This window comes from Sceloporus occidentalis, unplaced genomic scaffold (genome assembly GCF_023333645.1).
Source record: "Sceloporus occidentalis isolate IW3139 unplaced genomic scaffold, rSceOcc1.0.p SCAF_12, whole genome shotgun sequence".
NCBI lineage: Eukaryota > Metazoa > Chordata > Lepidosauria > Squamata > Phrynosomatidae > Sceloporus > Sceloporus occidentalis.
In genome coordinates, this window is record NW_028316992.1 from 9,155,098 (window position 1) to 9,169,124 (window position 14,027).

At 40.6% G+C, this 14,027-nt stretch overlaps 1 protein-coding gene across 1 annotated transcript in view; it reads left to right on the forward strand.

Annotated features, from left to right (window-relative positions):
- Nucleotides 1-14,027, forward strand: part of LOC149305238 (sphingosine-1-phosphate transporter MFSD2B-like) — a 48,468-nt gene that overhangs the window by 7,766 nt on the left and 26,675 nt on the right. Inside the window, exons 2-4 of the mRNA XM_089478041.1 lie at nucleotides 699-824; nucleotides 3,175-3,299; nucleotides 12,524-12,647. Of these exons, the coding sequence (XP_089334167.1) occupies nucleotides 699-824; nucleotides 3,175-3,299; nucleotides 12,524-12,647 (375 nt within the window). The remainder of the gene's footprint in view (nucleotides 1-698; nucleotides 825-3,174; nucleotides 3,300-12,523; nucleotides 12,648-14,027) is intronic.

Consider the following 14,027-nt stretch of genomic DNA (forward strand, 5'->3'; position numbering starts at 1 on the left):
TAATTCAGACAAGAGAGAGAGAGAAAATAGCTGTGCTGGCTAAAAATCCCAGAATATGCATTACAGTAATACAGTTTACCTGGCCAGCTGAATGAGTACAAAATATTATGTGAGATTTCAAATATTCCAGAACCCTTAATCAAGAAAGGTTATTTTAAAAGCAAAAAGAGAGTCTACATTTAGCCTGGAAATAATATATTTATTTTTTCAAACTGCACTTCTAAACAACAGATTTCTTTTGAGTTCCCAAAATAATATCCTTGGATCTAAATAATGTTTGATTTCTCTTTCTTGTTCTGCTATCTTTGACGTAGCTTAACCATGAAATAGTTTGAATTTTATTGTTTTACAAAAATATTTCATTTTATCTTTGCTCATTTATGTCAGAAGTTCAAAATATTAATTATACTATCCTTCCTACCTAACCAGCCAAAAGGAATGTTAAAAAAAGTTTCAACTTCATTCGTGGTTTGTTTTTTAGCCTAAGAAGAACTTGGATATGAAAAATTTATCTGAAAACTTACAGCAGGAGTCTAAGAACATTTCGAACATGCCAGTATCAGTATACCTAATATAAGCGCTTGTTTTTTGGTATCTTTTATGGGAGGGAGACAAATACATGAGTATATACAGTACTTTGATTCTAGTCTGCACTTCGTCCAGAAAGTTATCACTTTCTATTTTATTGATCTTTTCAGCTCAAATTTGAAGATACCCTCTCAGTCTACAGAAAATTGTGCTACGGCATTGGGGGTGCCCCAAACCAAGTTGCTAGCAGCGCTGTTTCATTCTTTCTTCCAGTCTACCTCTTAGATGTAGCTCTGGTAAGTAGTTTGGGAAAACCTGCACTGCCTTGGACTCATAATGGATTAGTAAATTCATCTTTGGCAACGTTACTGTATTTGTTAACTCACTATTCAGAAAATTCAGCTTCTAAAATTTCTCTTTGTTCTTACCAGAGTTTGAAAAAGTTACTATTTTTGTCCCATATCGCACATCATTTGAGCGGGAGAGGATTGGGCTCAGAAAGAGCTTCCTCTAAGCTCCATCCTCACCTCAATCTTTTCAGTATGCAAAGGCATCTTGTAGCACCTTTTGAAACTTCTACTGAGCATAAGAAGTTGTAGCATTTTGTAAGACTTGGTCTACTTCCTCAGAGGCAGGGCTACAAAATCCCTTTACATACTGATGTTCCAGACTGACATGGTCAGGGCCAAATCTGCACTGCCAAATAATGCAATTTGTCACCACTTGTAACTATCATGGCTCAGTGCTATGGAATTTTGGGATACGTAGTTTTGTGAGATAGATAGTCTTCTCTGTCTGGTGCCACGACCAATAACAACTCCCAGAATTCCATACCATTGAACTATGGCAGTTAAAGCGGTGTTGACCTGCATTGCTTCTGAAGTGCAGATGCAGTCTAGATCTCTCAGTCACTTCAGTTACTTAGGGCCTGAACAGATAGGCCAAAATAAAGCTGCTTTGGGTCATTTTGGAGGTATGCTGTTTAAATGATGCATGCGTCCTAAGAAGCCAGAAGCCACGCCAAAGCCATACTCCAGTCCTTAGGACTGGAGCGCAGCTTTGGCACAGCTTCTGGCCTTTTAAGATCTGTGTGTCATTTAAACAGCATACCTCCAATGTGACCTGAAGTAGCTTTATAAACCTGTGTGATGTAAGGTACCTTTAAGAAACAGCCCTTACTGATATTGAATCTGTTCAGCTCTTTCTATCGATTGTGCCCTTTCTTGGTCTCTCACTTTGAGAATTCACATGGGTTAAACATGCCCAATTGTAGCTAAAATTGTTTCCAGAGTGCAGTACACACCATGCTGCTGGTGGACTTACATAATGAAAGTACCTGACACCAAAATTTTACAAGCAAAAGCTTGGGGGATTTTGTGGAGTCCTGTCCACCCACAATACACCCACAATAGCAACTCTGTGGCAGATCTTTTAAATCAGGGCTGGGGGACATGTAGCCCTCTGGATGTTGCTGAGCTTTAGTTCATCAACAACTGTAGGACCAAAGATGCTGCACCCTTGATTTAAATCCATTTCAAACATCATTGCTGTCACGGGTAAAATCAAACCCTCCACCCTCATATCAGTGCAGATTTTTGGCCTGATTTTTTATGAAATGATCAACATAGGCTGCATCAACACTGCAGTTTGGCATCGCTTTAACTGTCATGGCTCAATGCTATAGAATCCTAGGATTTGTAGTTTTGTGGTACATTTCGCATTCTCTGTCAAAGAGCTCTGGTGCCACAACAAACTGCAAATCCTAGAATTCCACAGGATGGCACCAGGTGATGTCAAACTGCATTAATTATTCTGTGTGGGAGCAGCCTGAATGACTGTCATATAGGGTTTATCAGCTTCTTGACCCACATAAATGATTGCCTAGAGAGAGGTTGCCAGAATGACATGGGAAGCAGCCAAAAACACTCATGTACTATCAGTCTTCAGATCCCGTAGAGCAGTAGCTCTTAAGCTGCATTGCGGAGCAAAGCAGTAATCTACTCAGTGACTTCTCCATGCCATCAAAGTGAAGCTTTACATTCCAGTGTAAGAGGTATAGGAAAGAGTTATTTGAATAGCAATTTTTTGATTGGCAGAATTTGACTGATAGAACATGCACAAAGGTAGCAGTACCCTTCCACCTCTTAATACCAAAGCTGCATGACAGCACAGGAAGAACTATGTTTTAGTTCAAAATTTGTCACTTTTTGGTCCAGATGGGCCATAATTTTCCTCTTATTTTGGCTGTCATTTCATACACTACATGAAAGTTGGTCATGGAGCACAATTTGTGGATCACTATGGAATTTACTGACTGTAAACATATTGCTAGTTTGTTCCTCCCTGGTGACAGGGAGTTATCTAGTTTAAAACATTCAATAGCAAGTAGTTTGTGGTGTTGTATACATAGTTATTAAAGATTCCCTGTCATATTTACAGAAAAATAACCATCAGGACAGCTTTTAAACAATGCAAAAAGAAAGAAAGAAAGCCATAAAACCAAGCAGTAACAAAGGAAATTGCAAGCAAAAGAACACAGTAGTAACATTCTTATCCTGACATGTATCTTGAATAATTATTTTGTGTAATTTAATTATTTTGGTGAATATGTCTTACTTCAAGTCATTATGCTTTTTGATCTTTCAGATTACTCCATTTTATGCCTCCTTGGTGTTCTTCATTGGCAAAGGATGCGGAGTAGCTGCAGATCCTATTGCAGGCTTTTTTATTAATAAAAGCAAATGGACTAAATTTGGCCAACTCATGCCTTGGTAAGTGTGCTAGCTGTTCTATTGGTTTTCTTATTTGTTGATTTCTTATGACATGTTATTTCTTTTGATTTCCACTCAATGCGCATTGTTAGCATATTGTTGTTTTCAAAAGTTTTTTTCCCAATAGAATTTTGCAATTATAAATAAAATTGTTGTTGCTGTGTCCTTCAAGTCATTTCCGACTTATGGCAACCCTGAAGTGATCCTATCATAGGGTTTTCTCAGGCTGAGAGTGTGAGACTCGCCCAAAGTCACCCAGTGGGTTTTCACAGCTGAGCAAGGAGTGGAACTCTGGTCTCCAGGGTTGTAGTCCAAACTTCAAACCACTACACCACACTGGATATATATATATATATATATATATATATATATATATATATATTTATGTAAGCCATGAAAAGATGTTCTTGATGGCTCTCGAGGATTCTCTTGTTGCTTTGACAGGTGATCCTTGCTCCTAAGCATCCCCTCTCACATAGTGGAGCCAAGTAAACCCCCTGGTTCACCTAGGGAGTTGATGGTGATAAAGCAAGTGGGATGGAGAATAGAGTGCCAGTGGCGGAAAACTCAGAGCGAGTCTGACCAAACCTGGGCTGGAGCCCATTGGAAAGCTTCGTCCTTGGTTGTGGTGGCAGCAAAGAAATAATTCTTCTCTGACACCACTGAATCTGCACAGTGTTGTCTATTTGAACTGTCTCAAGTGGTCAGTGGCCTTTTACAGGAGCAGGATGCAGACCATTTGGCAGCCCACTGTGAAGAATTTGCATGGCCCTTTCCAGATAAAATGACTTGGACCTGCTCCAACTTGGATGCTGTGGTTGATATAAATCCAGTGGATGTAATCTTGGCTCCTGTGTGTTCCATATTATTGGCTATGTTTCAGTTTGTACAGCCTGAGGATGTGGATAGGATTCTTGGAGAGGTGAGGGCCACCACACATGGGAGCCTTGCTCTTTCTGGCTTACAAAAGAAGCCAGAGTATGGGGAGAAGTGAATGCCCCATTGCAGCAAGGCAGAATTCCACCTTGTCTAAAAGAAGCTTTGGTGAGCCTCCTATTTAAAAATTAAAATGAAAAAAACAAAACAAAAAACCCTTAACCCAATTATACTGGATAACTATTGACCAGTCTCCAATACTCCTTTTTTTGGGGAAGGTTCTAGAGCATGTGGTGACCTAGTTCCAGGGGTTCCTGGATGAAATGGATTATATTCTAGATCCATTTCAATCTGGCTTCAGTCCTGGCTATGGGTCAGAGATTGCTTTGTTTACCTTAGTGGATGACCTACACAAGGAACTGAACATACAAGTGTGTCCCTGTTGGTTCTACTAGACTTTTCAGTGGCTTTTGATGTTATCAACCATATTATCATTCTGGGTTGCCTCTCTGAGATTGGACTTGGGGGCATTGTTCTGCATTGATTCCAGTCCTTCTTGGAGAGGTAAACTCAGAAGGTGGTGTTAGAGGATTCTTGTTCAAGACCATGGCTGTTGGCCTACAGGGTCCCCTCAGGGCTTAGTTTGTCCCCCATGCTATTTAACATCTACATAAAACTACTAGGAGATGTAATCTGAAGTTTTGGGGGTTGGATATTAGCAGTGGCCAGGAGTCTATTTGCGTAGCTAAAACTACATCTGTGTCAGATTTGGCAATCATGATATATCCTTGATTACCTCCCATTTGGCTTACTCTAATGCATCCTAAAGGCATCAAATCCCATCTGATTTATTAAGTTGGATACACCCTGATTGGTCCTTAGATGGAACACCAGCGATGAATACCAGGTGTCGTGGGCTATATTTCAAAGAAAGGAACTGGCAAAACCACCTCTGAGTATTCCTTGCCTAAGAAAACCCTACGAAATTCAGGGGACTACCATAAATTGACAGGCAACTCGAAGGTGCACACACACACACACACGACTCTACTTGGGGCTGCCTTTGGAAACTGTTCAGAAACTCCAGTGGGCCCAAAATGTGGCAGCCATTTAAATGTCAATTATGCTTTAAAATGTGGTTTTAATTTGTATTTAATTTGTATTTTTAACTTGTATATTTTAAATAAAAGTTTGATTTAATTATGTTTAATGTTTGACTAAGAGGGGATTTTTTTAGTTGTACCACTCATCCACCCCAATTTGAGCATCCACAGATGGCAAGCCCTATTGGCTCTATTGGTGGGGTGTACACACAGCCCCGACATTAAGACCCAAGGCCTGGAGGTCCAGTGGTTTTTGGCATCTGTGGGAGAGTGTGGAACAGAATCCCCGTGGATACTAAAGACTGACTGTTTTGTGTATACTCTGAGAAAGGTGGGGTATAAATGAATGAATAAATGGGGGGAAAAATGCTGAGCAGGTGAATCACATTCCAGAATATCCATGGAAAATCTACAAGAATTCATCTTAGATAATGGGAAAACTGAAATATTCAAAGAGTTCCCATACCTTGGATCAAATAAGAGACTGCGGTCAAGAAATCAGAAGACCAGGACTGGGAAAGGCAGCTATGAAAGGACTGGACAAGATCCTAAAGTACAAAGATAACTCTAAACACAAAAGCAAAGGTAGTTCAAGCCAATGTCTTCCCCATCACCATATATGGATGTAAAAGCTGGACAGTGAAGAAAGCTGATAGAAAGTAAATGAACATTTGAGATGTGGTACGGGAGAAGAGTGCTAAGGATAAAGTGAATGGCCAAGAACACAAACAAATGAGTATTAAAACAAGTCAAGTCAGAAATCTCCCTGGAAGACAAGATGACAAAATCGAGACTGTTTGGCCACATCATGAGAAAGCATGATTCACTAGAAAAGACAATGATGCTGGGAAAGGGAAAGGACTGTAGAAAGAGAGGAAGACCACATGCTAGTTGGTTAGACTCAATCAGGGAGGCAGCGGGCTTGAGTCTGCAGGGCCTGAGTAGAACACTTGAGGACATGGCATCTTGGATATGTCTCATCCACAAGATCACCATGAGTCAAGTTCAACTTGAGGATAGTTAGCAACAACAAAAAGAGAGGGTGACAACTACGACCCTCCAGATATTTTTCACATCCAACTTCCATTAGCCCTAGCCAGCCTAACCAATGAAAGATTGTGGGAACAGTAATAGTAGTTGTAGTCCAAAACATCTGGAGAGTCACAGTTACAGGACTAAATAGTCATAGAGGGCGTAGAAACATCACCTTTTGATTTTCAGTCTCTTTTATGCATTCCTATATTCAAATTGGTTCTCATCCGTGTCTTTTAACTGGTTTAATATTTATTTATATGTGCATCTCAATCTTCCCCCAGGAAGTTAATGCAGTTCTTCTCCATTTACAACACCCTCAGGATGTCGTAGTTTAGTCTGCTGAGAGATTTCCTTGAGATCAAATAATGTTATTGAAATAGAAGGTACTCTACTTGTCTTGAGAAAAAAGCTGAAGCACAATTCTTTTTGCACTGTCCCTCTGTGACTGCATTGTTTACAGCTGCTGATCTGCATTGGCAAAAATAAAAGCATGCTGTAAAGAATTACATTTGTCAGATCTTTGTTATCCTTGGCAAACGGCAGCACTAAACTCCTTTTTATCTTGGTGGTGCACAGTCTTATCAGCCCTCTGCAGTGAAGACTAACTTTGGTTTGGCTCTTCTCCTTTGCCCCAAGAAACTGAGCTAGTTGTTTGTGGTTGCTTACAAAACTTAATTTTTTCAAACTGCTTGTTACCACCTGGAAGAATTGCAAAACTTTCCATTATAGCTGTAACCCAAGAGGCAGGGTTAAAATACCTAAAGCTGTTTGCTTTCTGGAGCTCAAGAAGCAAACAAGTTACAAGAAAATTACACTTTTTTCTGTATCTTCCACCCGCCCACTCCCATCTTCCTCTTAACATTTGAGGCCTTATTCCAGAGAAACCATTGACAAGGGAACTGTGGCAGGTAGCAATAAAGAGCAGAATGTGGAATCATTGAGATGGAAGGTACCACTACTGTCACCCAGTCCAACCCCCTGCCATGCAGGAATACTAAAGCACTCGTGAAAGATGGCCACCCAACCTCAGTTTAAAGACCTCCAAAGAAGAGGACTACACCATGCTCTGAGTTAGTTTGTCCACTGTTGAACAGTTCTTACAATGAAATAGACTGGATCAGGGAGGGTAGATTCTTATTCCCTGCAGAAAGTCTTTCATAAGGAGGCATGTATGCCGGGCACTTTATTGTTATTTATTGTTTGAGGTTAGTCTGAATGATCTTTCAGTTGTTTGTAGACCAGTGCTTCTGATTACAGATGTTCCTTTCCAGCTCTTTTAATTCTTGAGTCTAAGATTTCTGCCAAGTATACCTGTCAGTGTAAGTGCCTGGAGGTTAACATGAAATGGACACTCGGTGGTGCTTGATGATCCCTGTTTATATTTTGAAATGGAAGCAAAGGAGTCAGTATGATGTATTGGTTTGAGTGCTGGACTATCACTCTGGAGACCAGGTTTTGAATACCATCTTGGCCACCTAGATGAAATCATACCCTCTTAGTCTGAGAGAATGGCAATGGCAAACCCCCTCTGAAGAAACTTGCCAAGAAAACCCCATGATAGGTTCACCATAAATCAGAAACAACTGGAAGGCAATGTGAAGTTGAAGGTTTTCTCGGCCAGCGTCTATAGTTTGCTGTGGATTTTTCAGGCTATGTGGCCATATTCTGGAAGAATTTATTCCTGTCATTTTGCCTGCATCTGTGGCTGACATCTTCAGAGGGTGGTATGGAAGTGTGTGGGGTATATATACTTGTGCGACCCTTGGTTGGGAGGAAGTAATTTACATGTTAATCTGTGTGTTGGTTTGTTGTTGAATGGCACGGCCTCACAGTGGAAGGATATGTGTGGTGGATATGTGTCTATTTAATTAGTAATCTGTTGTCTGCAGGGAAACCCCCTGACCCTAGGTGGTGTTCATTTGCATGTATCGAGTATTGATTTTGGTGTTTTTCAGAACTTTGTATGTATTCTTTCTTGTTGAAGTTCTCCAGGTGTTTGTGGATTTCAGTGGCCTCCCTGTTCATTCTGACCTGGTAGTTGTCAGCATGGGTCAGAATTTCAGTGTTTTCAAATAGCATTCTATGCCCAGGTTGGTTTATGATGTGTTCTGCTACTGCTGATTTTTCCAGCTGGCTTAGTCTGCAGTGTCTCCTGTGTTCTTTGATTTGTGTTTGAACGCTGCATTTAGTAGTCCCTATGTAGACCTGCCCACAGCTGCACAGTATGTGGTAAACTCCTGGTGCAATGGGAGGGTTTCTCCTTTGCTAAGCGCAGCAGTTGCTGGATTTTCTTGGGTCAGTCTGTAGATCATTTGAAGGTTGTGTTTCCTCATCAGTCTCTCTATTCTGTCTGTGACTCGTTTGATGTATGGTAAAAATATCTTCCCTTTGGATGGTTGTTTAACTTCACTCCTGTGGTTTTTTCTGGGTTTGGCAGCCCTTCTGATGTCTGAGCAGGAATAACTATTAGCCTGAAGAGCCCAGTTTAGGGGCTTCAGTTCATTTTCCAGGAAGTGGGGTTTGCAGATCCTTTTTTGCATGGTCTACCAGTGTTTTTATTGTGTTCTTTTTTTGTCCTGGGTGATGGTTGGAGTTTGTGTGGGTGTAAGTTTTCAGTATACCGTATGACCCAATCGTTGGTTTGGTTTGTGGATGACCAGGACATTCAAGAATGGTAATGTTCCTTGCTTTTCTTTTTCTATCGTAAATTAAATGTTCTGGTAGATGTTGTTCAGATGGTTCAAAAACACGGTCAGATCTTCTTCTCTGTGGCTCCAAATGGTGAACCTGAGGGCACTCAACAACAAGATGCCCATGTCATATTGGGGCAGAAGTCTATTGTGGGAATGAGTAACAAAAGGAAACTTAGATGGGGGAGATTTTATTGTTGCTGCCTCCATGTTGAATACTGCTTTATTATAGTTAGTTTGATGTTTGTGATTTTATATTGCACTTCTCTGCAAATAGCTCACAGACTATGATAGAAGCATGGAGGGTCAAACAGTGTCGTGCAAAATGTGTGGCCTTTCCTGGATCTGGAAATTTTGGATGTGAGGGATACAATAATGAATCACTATCCAACATGACCCCACCACACATTAAAATAATTTGGGATGTAAGGCAGTGCCAACTAGCCTTGCCCTCATTGTGTGCTGTGGCTATGCACTTTTCCATTGAGACACATAGGAGAAATGCTTCTGTGCCACCCATTCATTGAGACCACATACAGTAGGAAAGAACTGTGCATGCTGTGATGATGGCTATAAGGTCTCTCTCCCTGCTTCTTCCTGAGTAGAATTAATATCTTTTGAGACCTTCTATCTTAGCCCATTATCACACATGCCTACCAATTTACACATACAGGAGGTCATCCATGCAAGGAGGGTGGGCCAAATAATCCTCTTCTGGGGGGAGCTTTATGTGTTCACATCAGTAACCAAGGAAAGATATTTCTTAAGCTGTCCAAACTTGTGGGAAAGATCAGCAGCAGCCAAAGGTTGGCTTGGTCAGGTGTGTGACACATCCTCTCTTTGCAGTTTTTAACCCCAAGCTCAGGGGATGAAATTTACCACATGCTGTTGGTTCTGTTGCAGTACAGCTCTGGCAATAGCCTTTGTCACTGAATAGGCCATTTGGTCATAAATAGGACCTATCATTCAGCACAGGGCATGCTTGTATATCGTATGTCCGTTACACCCACTCTGAAGATCTGCTTACACATTGATTCTAAAGGACTTAAATCTTCCTGAACAATCAGAGGTCTAAAGATATTTACATTAAAAGTGCACAAAAACACATGACATCTGTCAGTAATTAGTCAGTACAAATTTTATGGACCATAGCTTTGTCAGTGCAGTTTCTCCCTCCAGGCCATTTTTTTGGGGTGCTCTTCCCTCATTCCTGTGTTTCCTTTCAATCTTGACACTATATTTATTTGTTTCTTTGCTTGTTTGTTTGATGAATTGTGACATTACATGCTGAGAAACCAGATTGTGGCCATTTCCCTTGCAGTCCTTCATACCCAGCTTCTCTGTATTGCTTTTCAGTCCCTAGAGAAGGCTGGAAGAGTTATTGTGCTGATTTAATACTTTCTTGTATTCAGTCCTCCCCCCTCAACCAGCACTCTTCAATACTGCAAATAATCAGCTGACATATACACTACATGAATGATGATGGATAAGGAAATACTGTGCAAATAGTGCTGTTCTGATGGGATTAATCTGTATTGTCTGTTCATTCAGAGTTTTTTGTTAATAGCATCCATGGTCATCTAATTACATTGTGCAGCGGCTGCTTTACAAGAACACTGGAGAATTCTGTTGTCGCTAGAGGTCACGCTCTGGGGAATTAATTGCTTCTGCTCATCACACACAAATAACAAAGCTAGAATATACTCGATGTTTTCTCTTGGCTTTACATCAGCTTGACTGCCATGCAGTTTATCAGCCTAAAGTATCATTTTAGGGTTTGTTTAGAACTGTGTTTACTCACCGAAGAGCGGCTCTACATTTCTTTGGAGTTTTTGCCATCCAAATTAATGGAAGCATCCAGCAGTCATAAAACAAAGGGGCTGGCTAAAGAGCAGTCATCTTCACTTGACAGTGACAGAGTGGCTTTTACCCCTTGTAAGGCGATTCTTGCACACATCTGAAAATATAGCAGTAATGAGCTCTTTGTCTGGGTAACATTTTTTAAAAATACTCACGCGAAACACCTCACATTGATAGAAAAGGTAGATGATCAATTCAAATATGATGTAACAACACTTGCCCACAGGCTTACGATATAAAAACCACAGAAAGTGGTTAGGTCATTAAATAGATATGTTGCTGACTTTGAACTAGAGAGACCCGAGTTCAGATTTCTACTCAAGCATGTAATTCATTGAATCAGTCCCAATTCTGCAGGCTAAACCACAATAAAGATAGGGAAACTTGGTGGCCTCATTGAAGAAACCACATTGGATACAAGTATAATAAAATATACTAAAAATTAATCAGCAAATGTGGAGGAAAGCAGGATGCGTGCTATGGTATAGATATAGATTCTTGTTGAAAAATGAGATGGTGGTCTTGTCTTTGAGTGAATGAGAGAGAATTACAAGGACTGAAAAGTAGTCTCGTCCAATATAAGTTTGCCTTAGGGTCGGCATACGTTAGAAACTACGTGAAGGCACACAACAACAACAACAAATATAATAATATAACTAAAGGTGTATCCATACTAGCCTCTCCACCTGCTCTAATATGACTCCATCATAACACTTATATATTTGAGAATTAAGACAACATGCTGTTGTCCTCCTTTCTAGTGGCTGTTTTTATCAAAGTGGTTTATTGAGAAGCATCCATCATTACCAGTTTTACCATTTCAAGACTGGTTTGGAGGGTGCGATTTGAATAAGTTAAAAGGAAGAAAAATGTATTGGCCATGTGCAAGAGTGGGTGGTTTGGTGTTAGGAGGAACAAAGACAATACAAAACATAACAGAAGTCTGTAGCAGCCTGCAGGTTCTAAGAAAATATTTTTAGGTACTTTTGGTACTGAAAAGGAGTGTGTACATACATGCTACACTTGCAGGAAGTTCCTTGTGAAGGATCCTACTGGGGGAAAGGAAGGCCATGAATAGGGATGTATGCTTTCTTTCCCAATAATCTTGCAGGCAATGCTGGATTTATCTACAAACTAAGTAAACTACAATTTAGAGCTCCAGATTAGGAGGAACCTCAAAATCCAGAAACATACCTCCCAAAAGAGGTTAGATTAATACCCTATTTCAGTAATGCTGTGGAACCGCCTAAAGTTCACAAAGGTCTAACCTGCACTGCAGAATTAATACAGTTTGATGCCACTTGCACTGCCATTTTTCCTCTGGAGAGAAAACGCAGCCGCCAAACCGCACGACTTCCCTCTGGTGGAAAAAGAACTTGAGAAAAGCAGGATCTTTTTAAGCCGCAGGGGCGGCGTAACAAGTGTGCCACTGGACGCCATGAGGAGCTTACATAAAAATGGCAGTGCCCGTGTACACAGGGCACTGCCATTTTTACACCATCCGTACATTCTAGGGTTAGGGACTGTGCAGTTGCCACGCGGTCCCTAACCCTAAACCAGCGCTGGTACGCCGCTTTATAGTAGTATATACCATGCCTTTTTTACCTATCAAAATGCTGAATATGTGTATTTGACATGAAATATATTGTCTTTTCTCCAGGTTGCTGGGTTGTACGCCTTTTCTCGCTGTGTCCTATTTCTTGCTATGGTACCTCCCTCCCTTCACATCTGACAGATTTGTATGGTGTCTGAGTTTCTATAGCCTTTTTCAGGCACTGTCTACAGTAAGTTCATCAAATCAATACTGAAATCCTTTTTCTCAGCTATTTGAATATTCTGTCTTTCTGAACAGAATTTATGAGAGTGGCTTTGTTCAGCTATAATTCCCATAGGCCTGCAGCCAAGATGGCCAGCTTCCATGTTAGATGGAGAGTGGTGAGAACAGTACTCAAAAATTACATCAGTGAATCAGAATTAACTTCTAAATGAGACATCTCTTTAATAATATGAGAGGAAGGGAAGAATATTGCCCCTCTTCTGCAACTTGATTAATTTAGCAGTTCAGAAAGATTTGACATGCTGTCCATCACCTTTGTGGAGCATAAATCACTATCACATTGTCAAGGTTAGTGTGGTTGGGGGCCTGAAGCAGTTGAGGGCCTATTTCTAGGAGTGGTAGGCCTGTATGTTAACTGAATGATTAAAACAAAACAAAAAACATCATACAGTAGAGAGCTGTGTTGAAAAATTTTCCATGCTTGAGCACATTTCCAACTCTTCATTGAGACTAATAGCCTAGTCCTATGCATTGGTGCAAAACATTGATGATAACAGAAGCATCAGGAGATTCAGGAAGTGAACCATTGGGTCCCTTAGCTTATGGGAAGCAATTGTTCCAACTGAACAATTGGTAACCTAGCCCTACATACTCTCATCCCTCCACATTTGCAGCTTTCACTTTCACACATTTGATTATTCATGGATTTTTATTAATATGTTCTCTCTAGGAATATCTAGGTCCTCCAACACAACTCTATGGTCAACTTTAACCAAAAGTTGCAATGAAGGATCTAGAGATTCCTAGAAAGAAAGAACACTCCACTAGGCATCTGCAGCTCCTCCAGCACAATTCTGTGGTCAATGTCTGGCAGATATTAACCACAGAGTTGCCCTGGATGACCCAGAGGTTCCTAGAGAGATGTTCTCAGGTAAAAACAATGTGTTTTTGTTATTTATGGTCTGTCCACATTCACGGGGTTCCTGTAGCCCTAACCCCAGCGAATGTGGAGGGACTGGTGTATTGCAGTGATTTTGGGATAGTATGGGAAATTAAAATGCTGCCCACTACTTTTAGATCCTTTTGAGTCAGTGGGCAATATACATGCTCATGGAATTGTTTGTCACAAGGATGAAAAACAGAGTAGCTGGGAGTTTCTCTCCAGTGAGACCTTGGCCCTCCTCACTGGCATCTTTTGAAAATGATGCTCCAGGTGCAGGTGCAGCTATTAAAAGCTCTCTCAAAATTCTCAGGCCTTTATTCTGTTTAATGAAAGTGGGTTTTTAGAAGTTAGATATGAATTCTTCTTTCTTTGTTCAGATTGTGTGCTAGAGTTTGTATGGAAACAGGCCAAGAAACAATGGCTTCTATTTAGAGTGACTTTTCT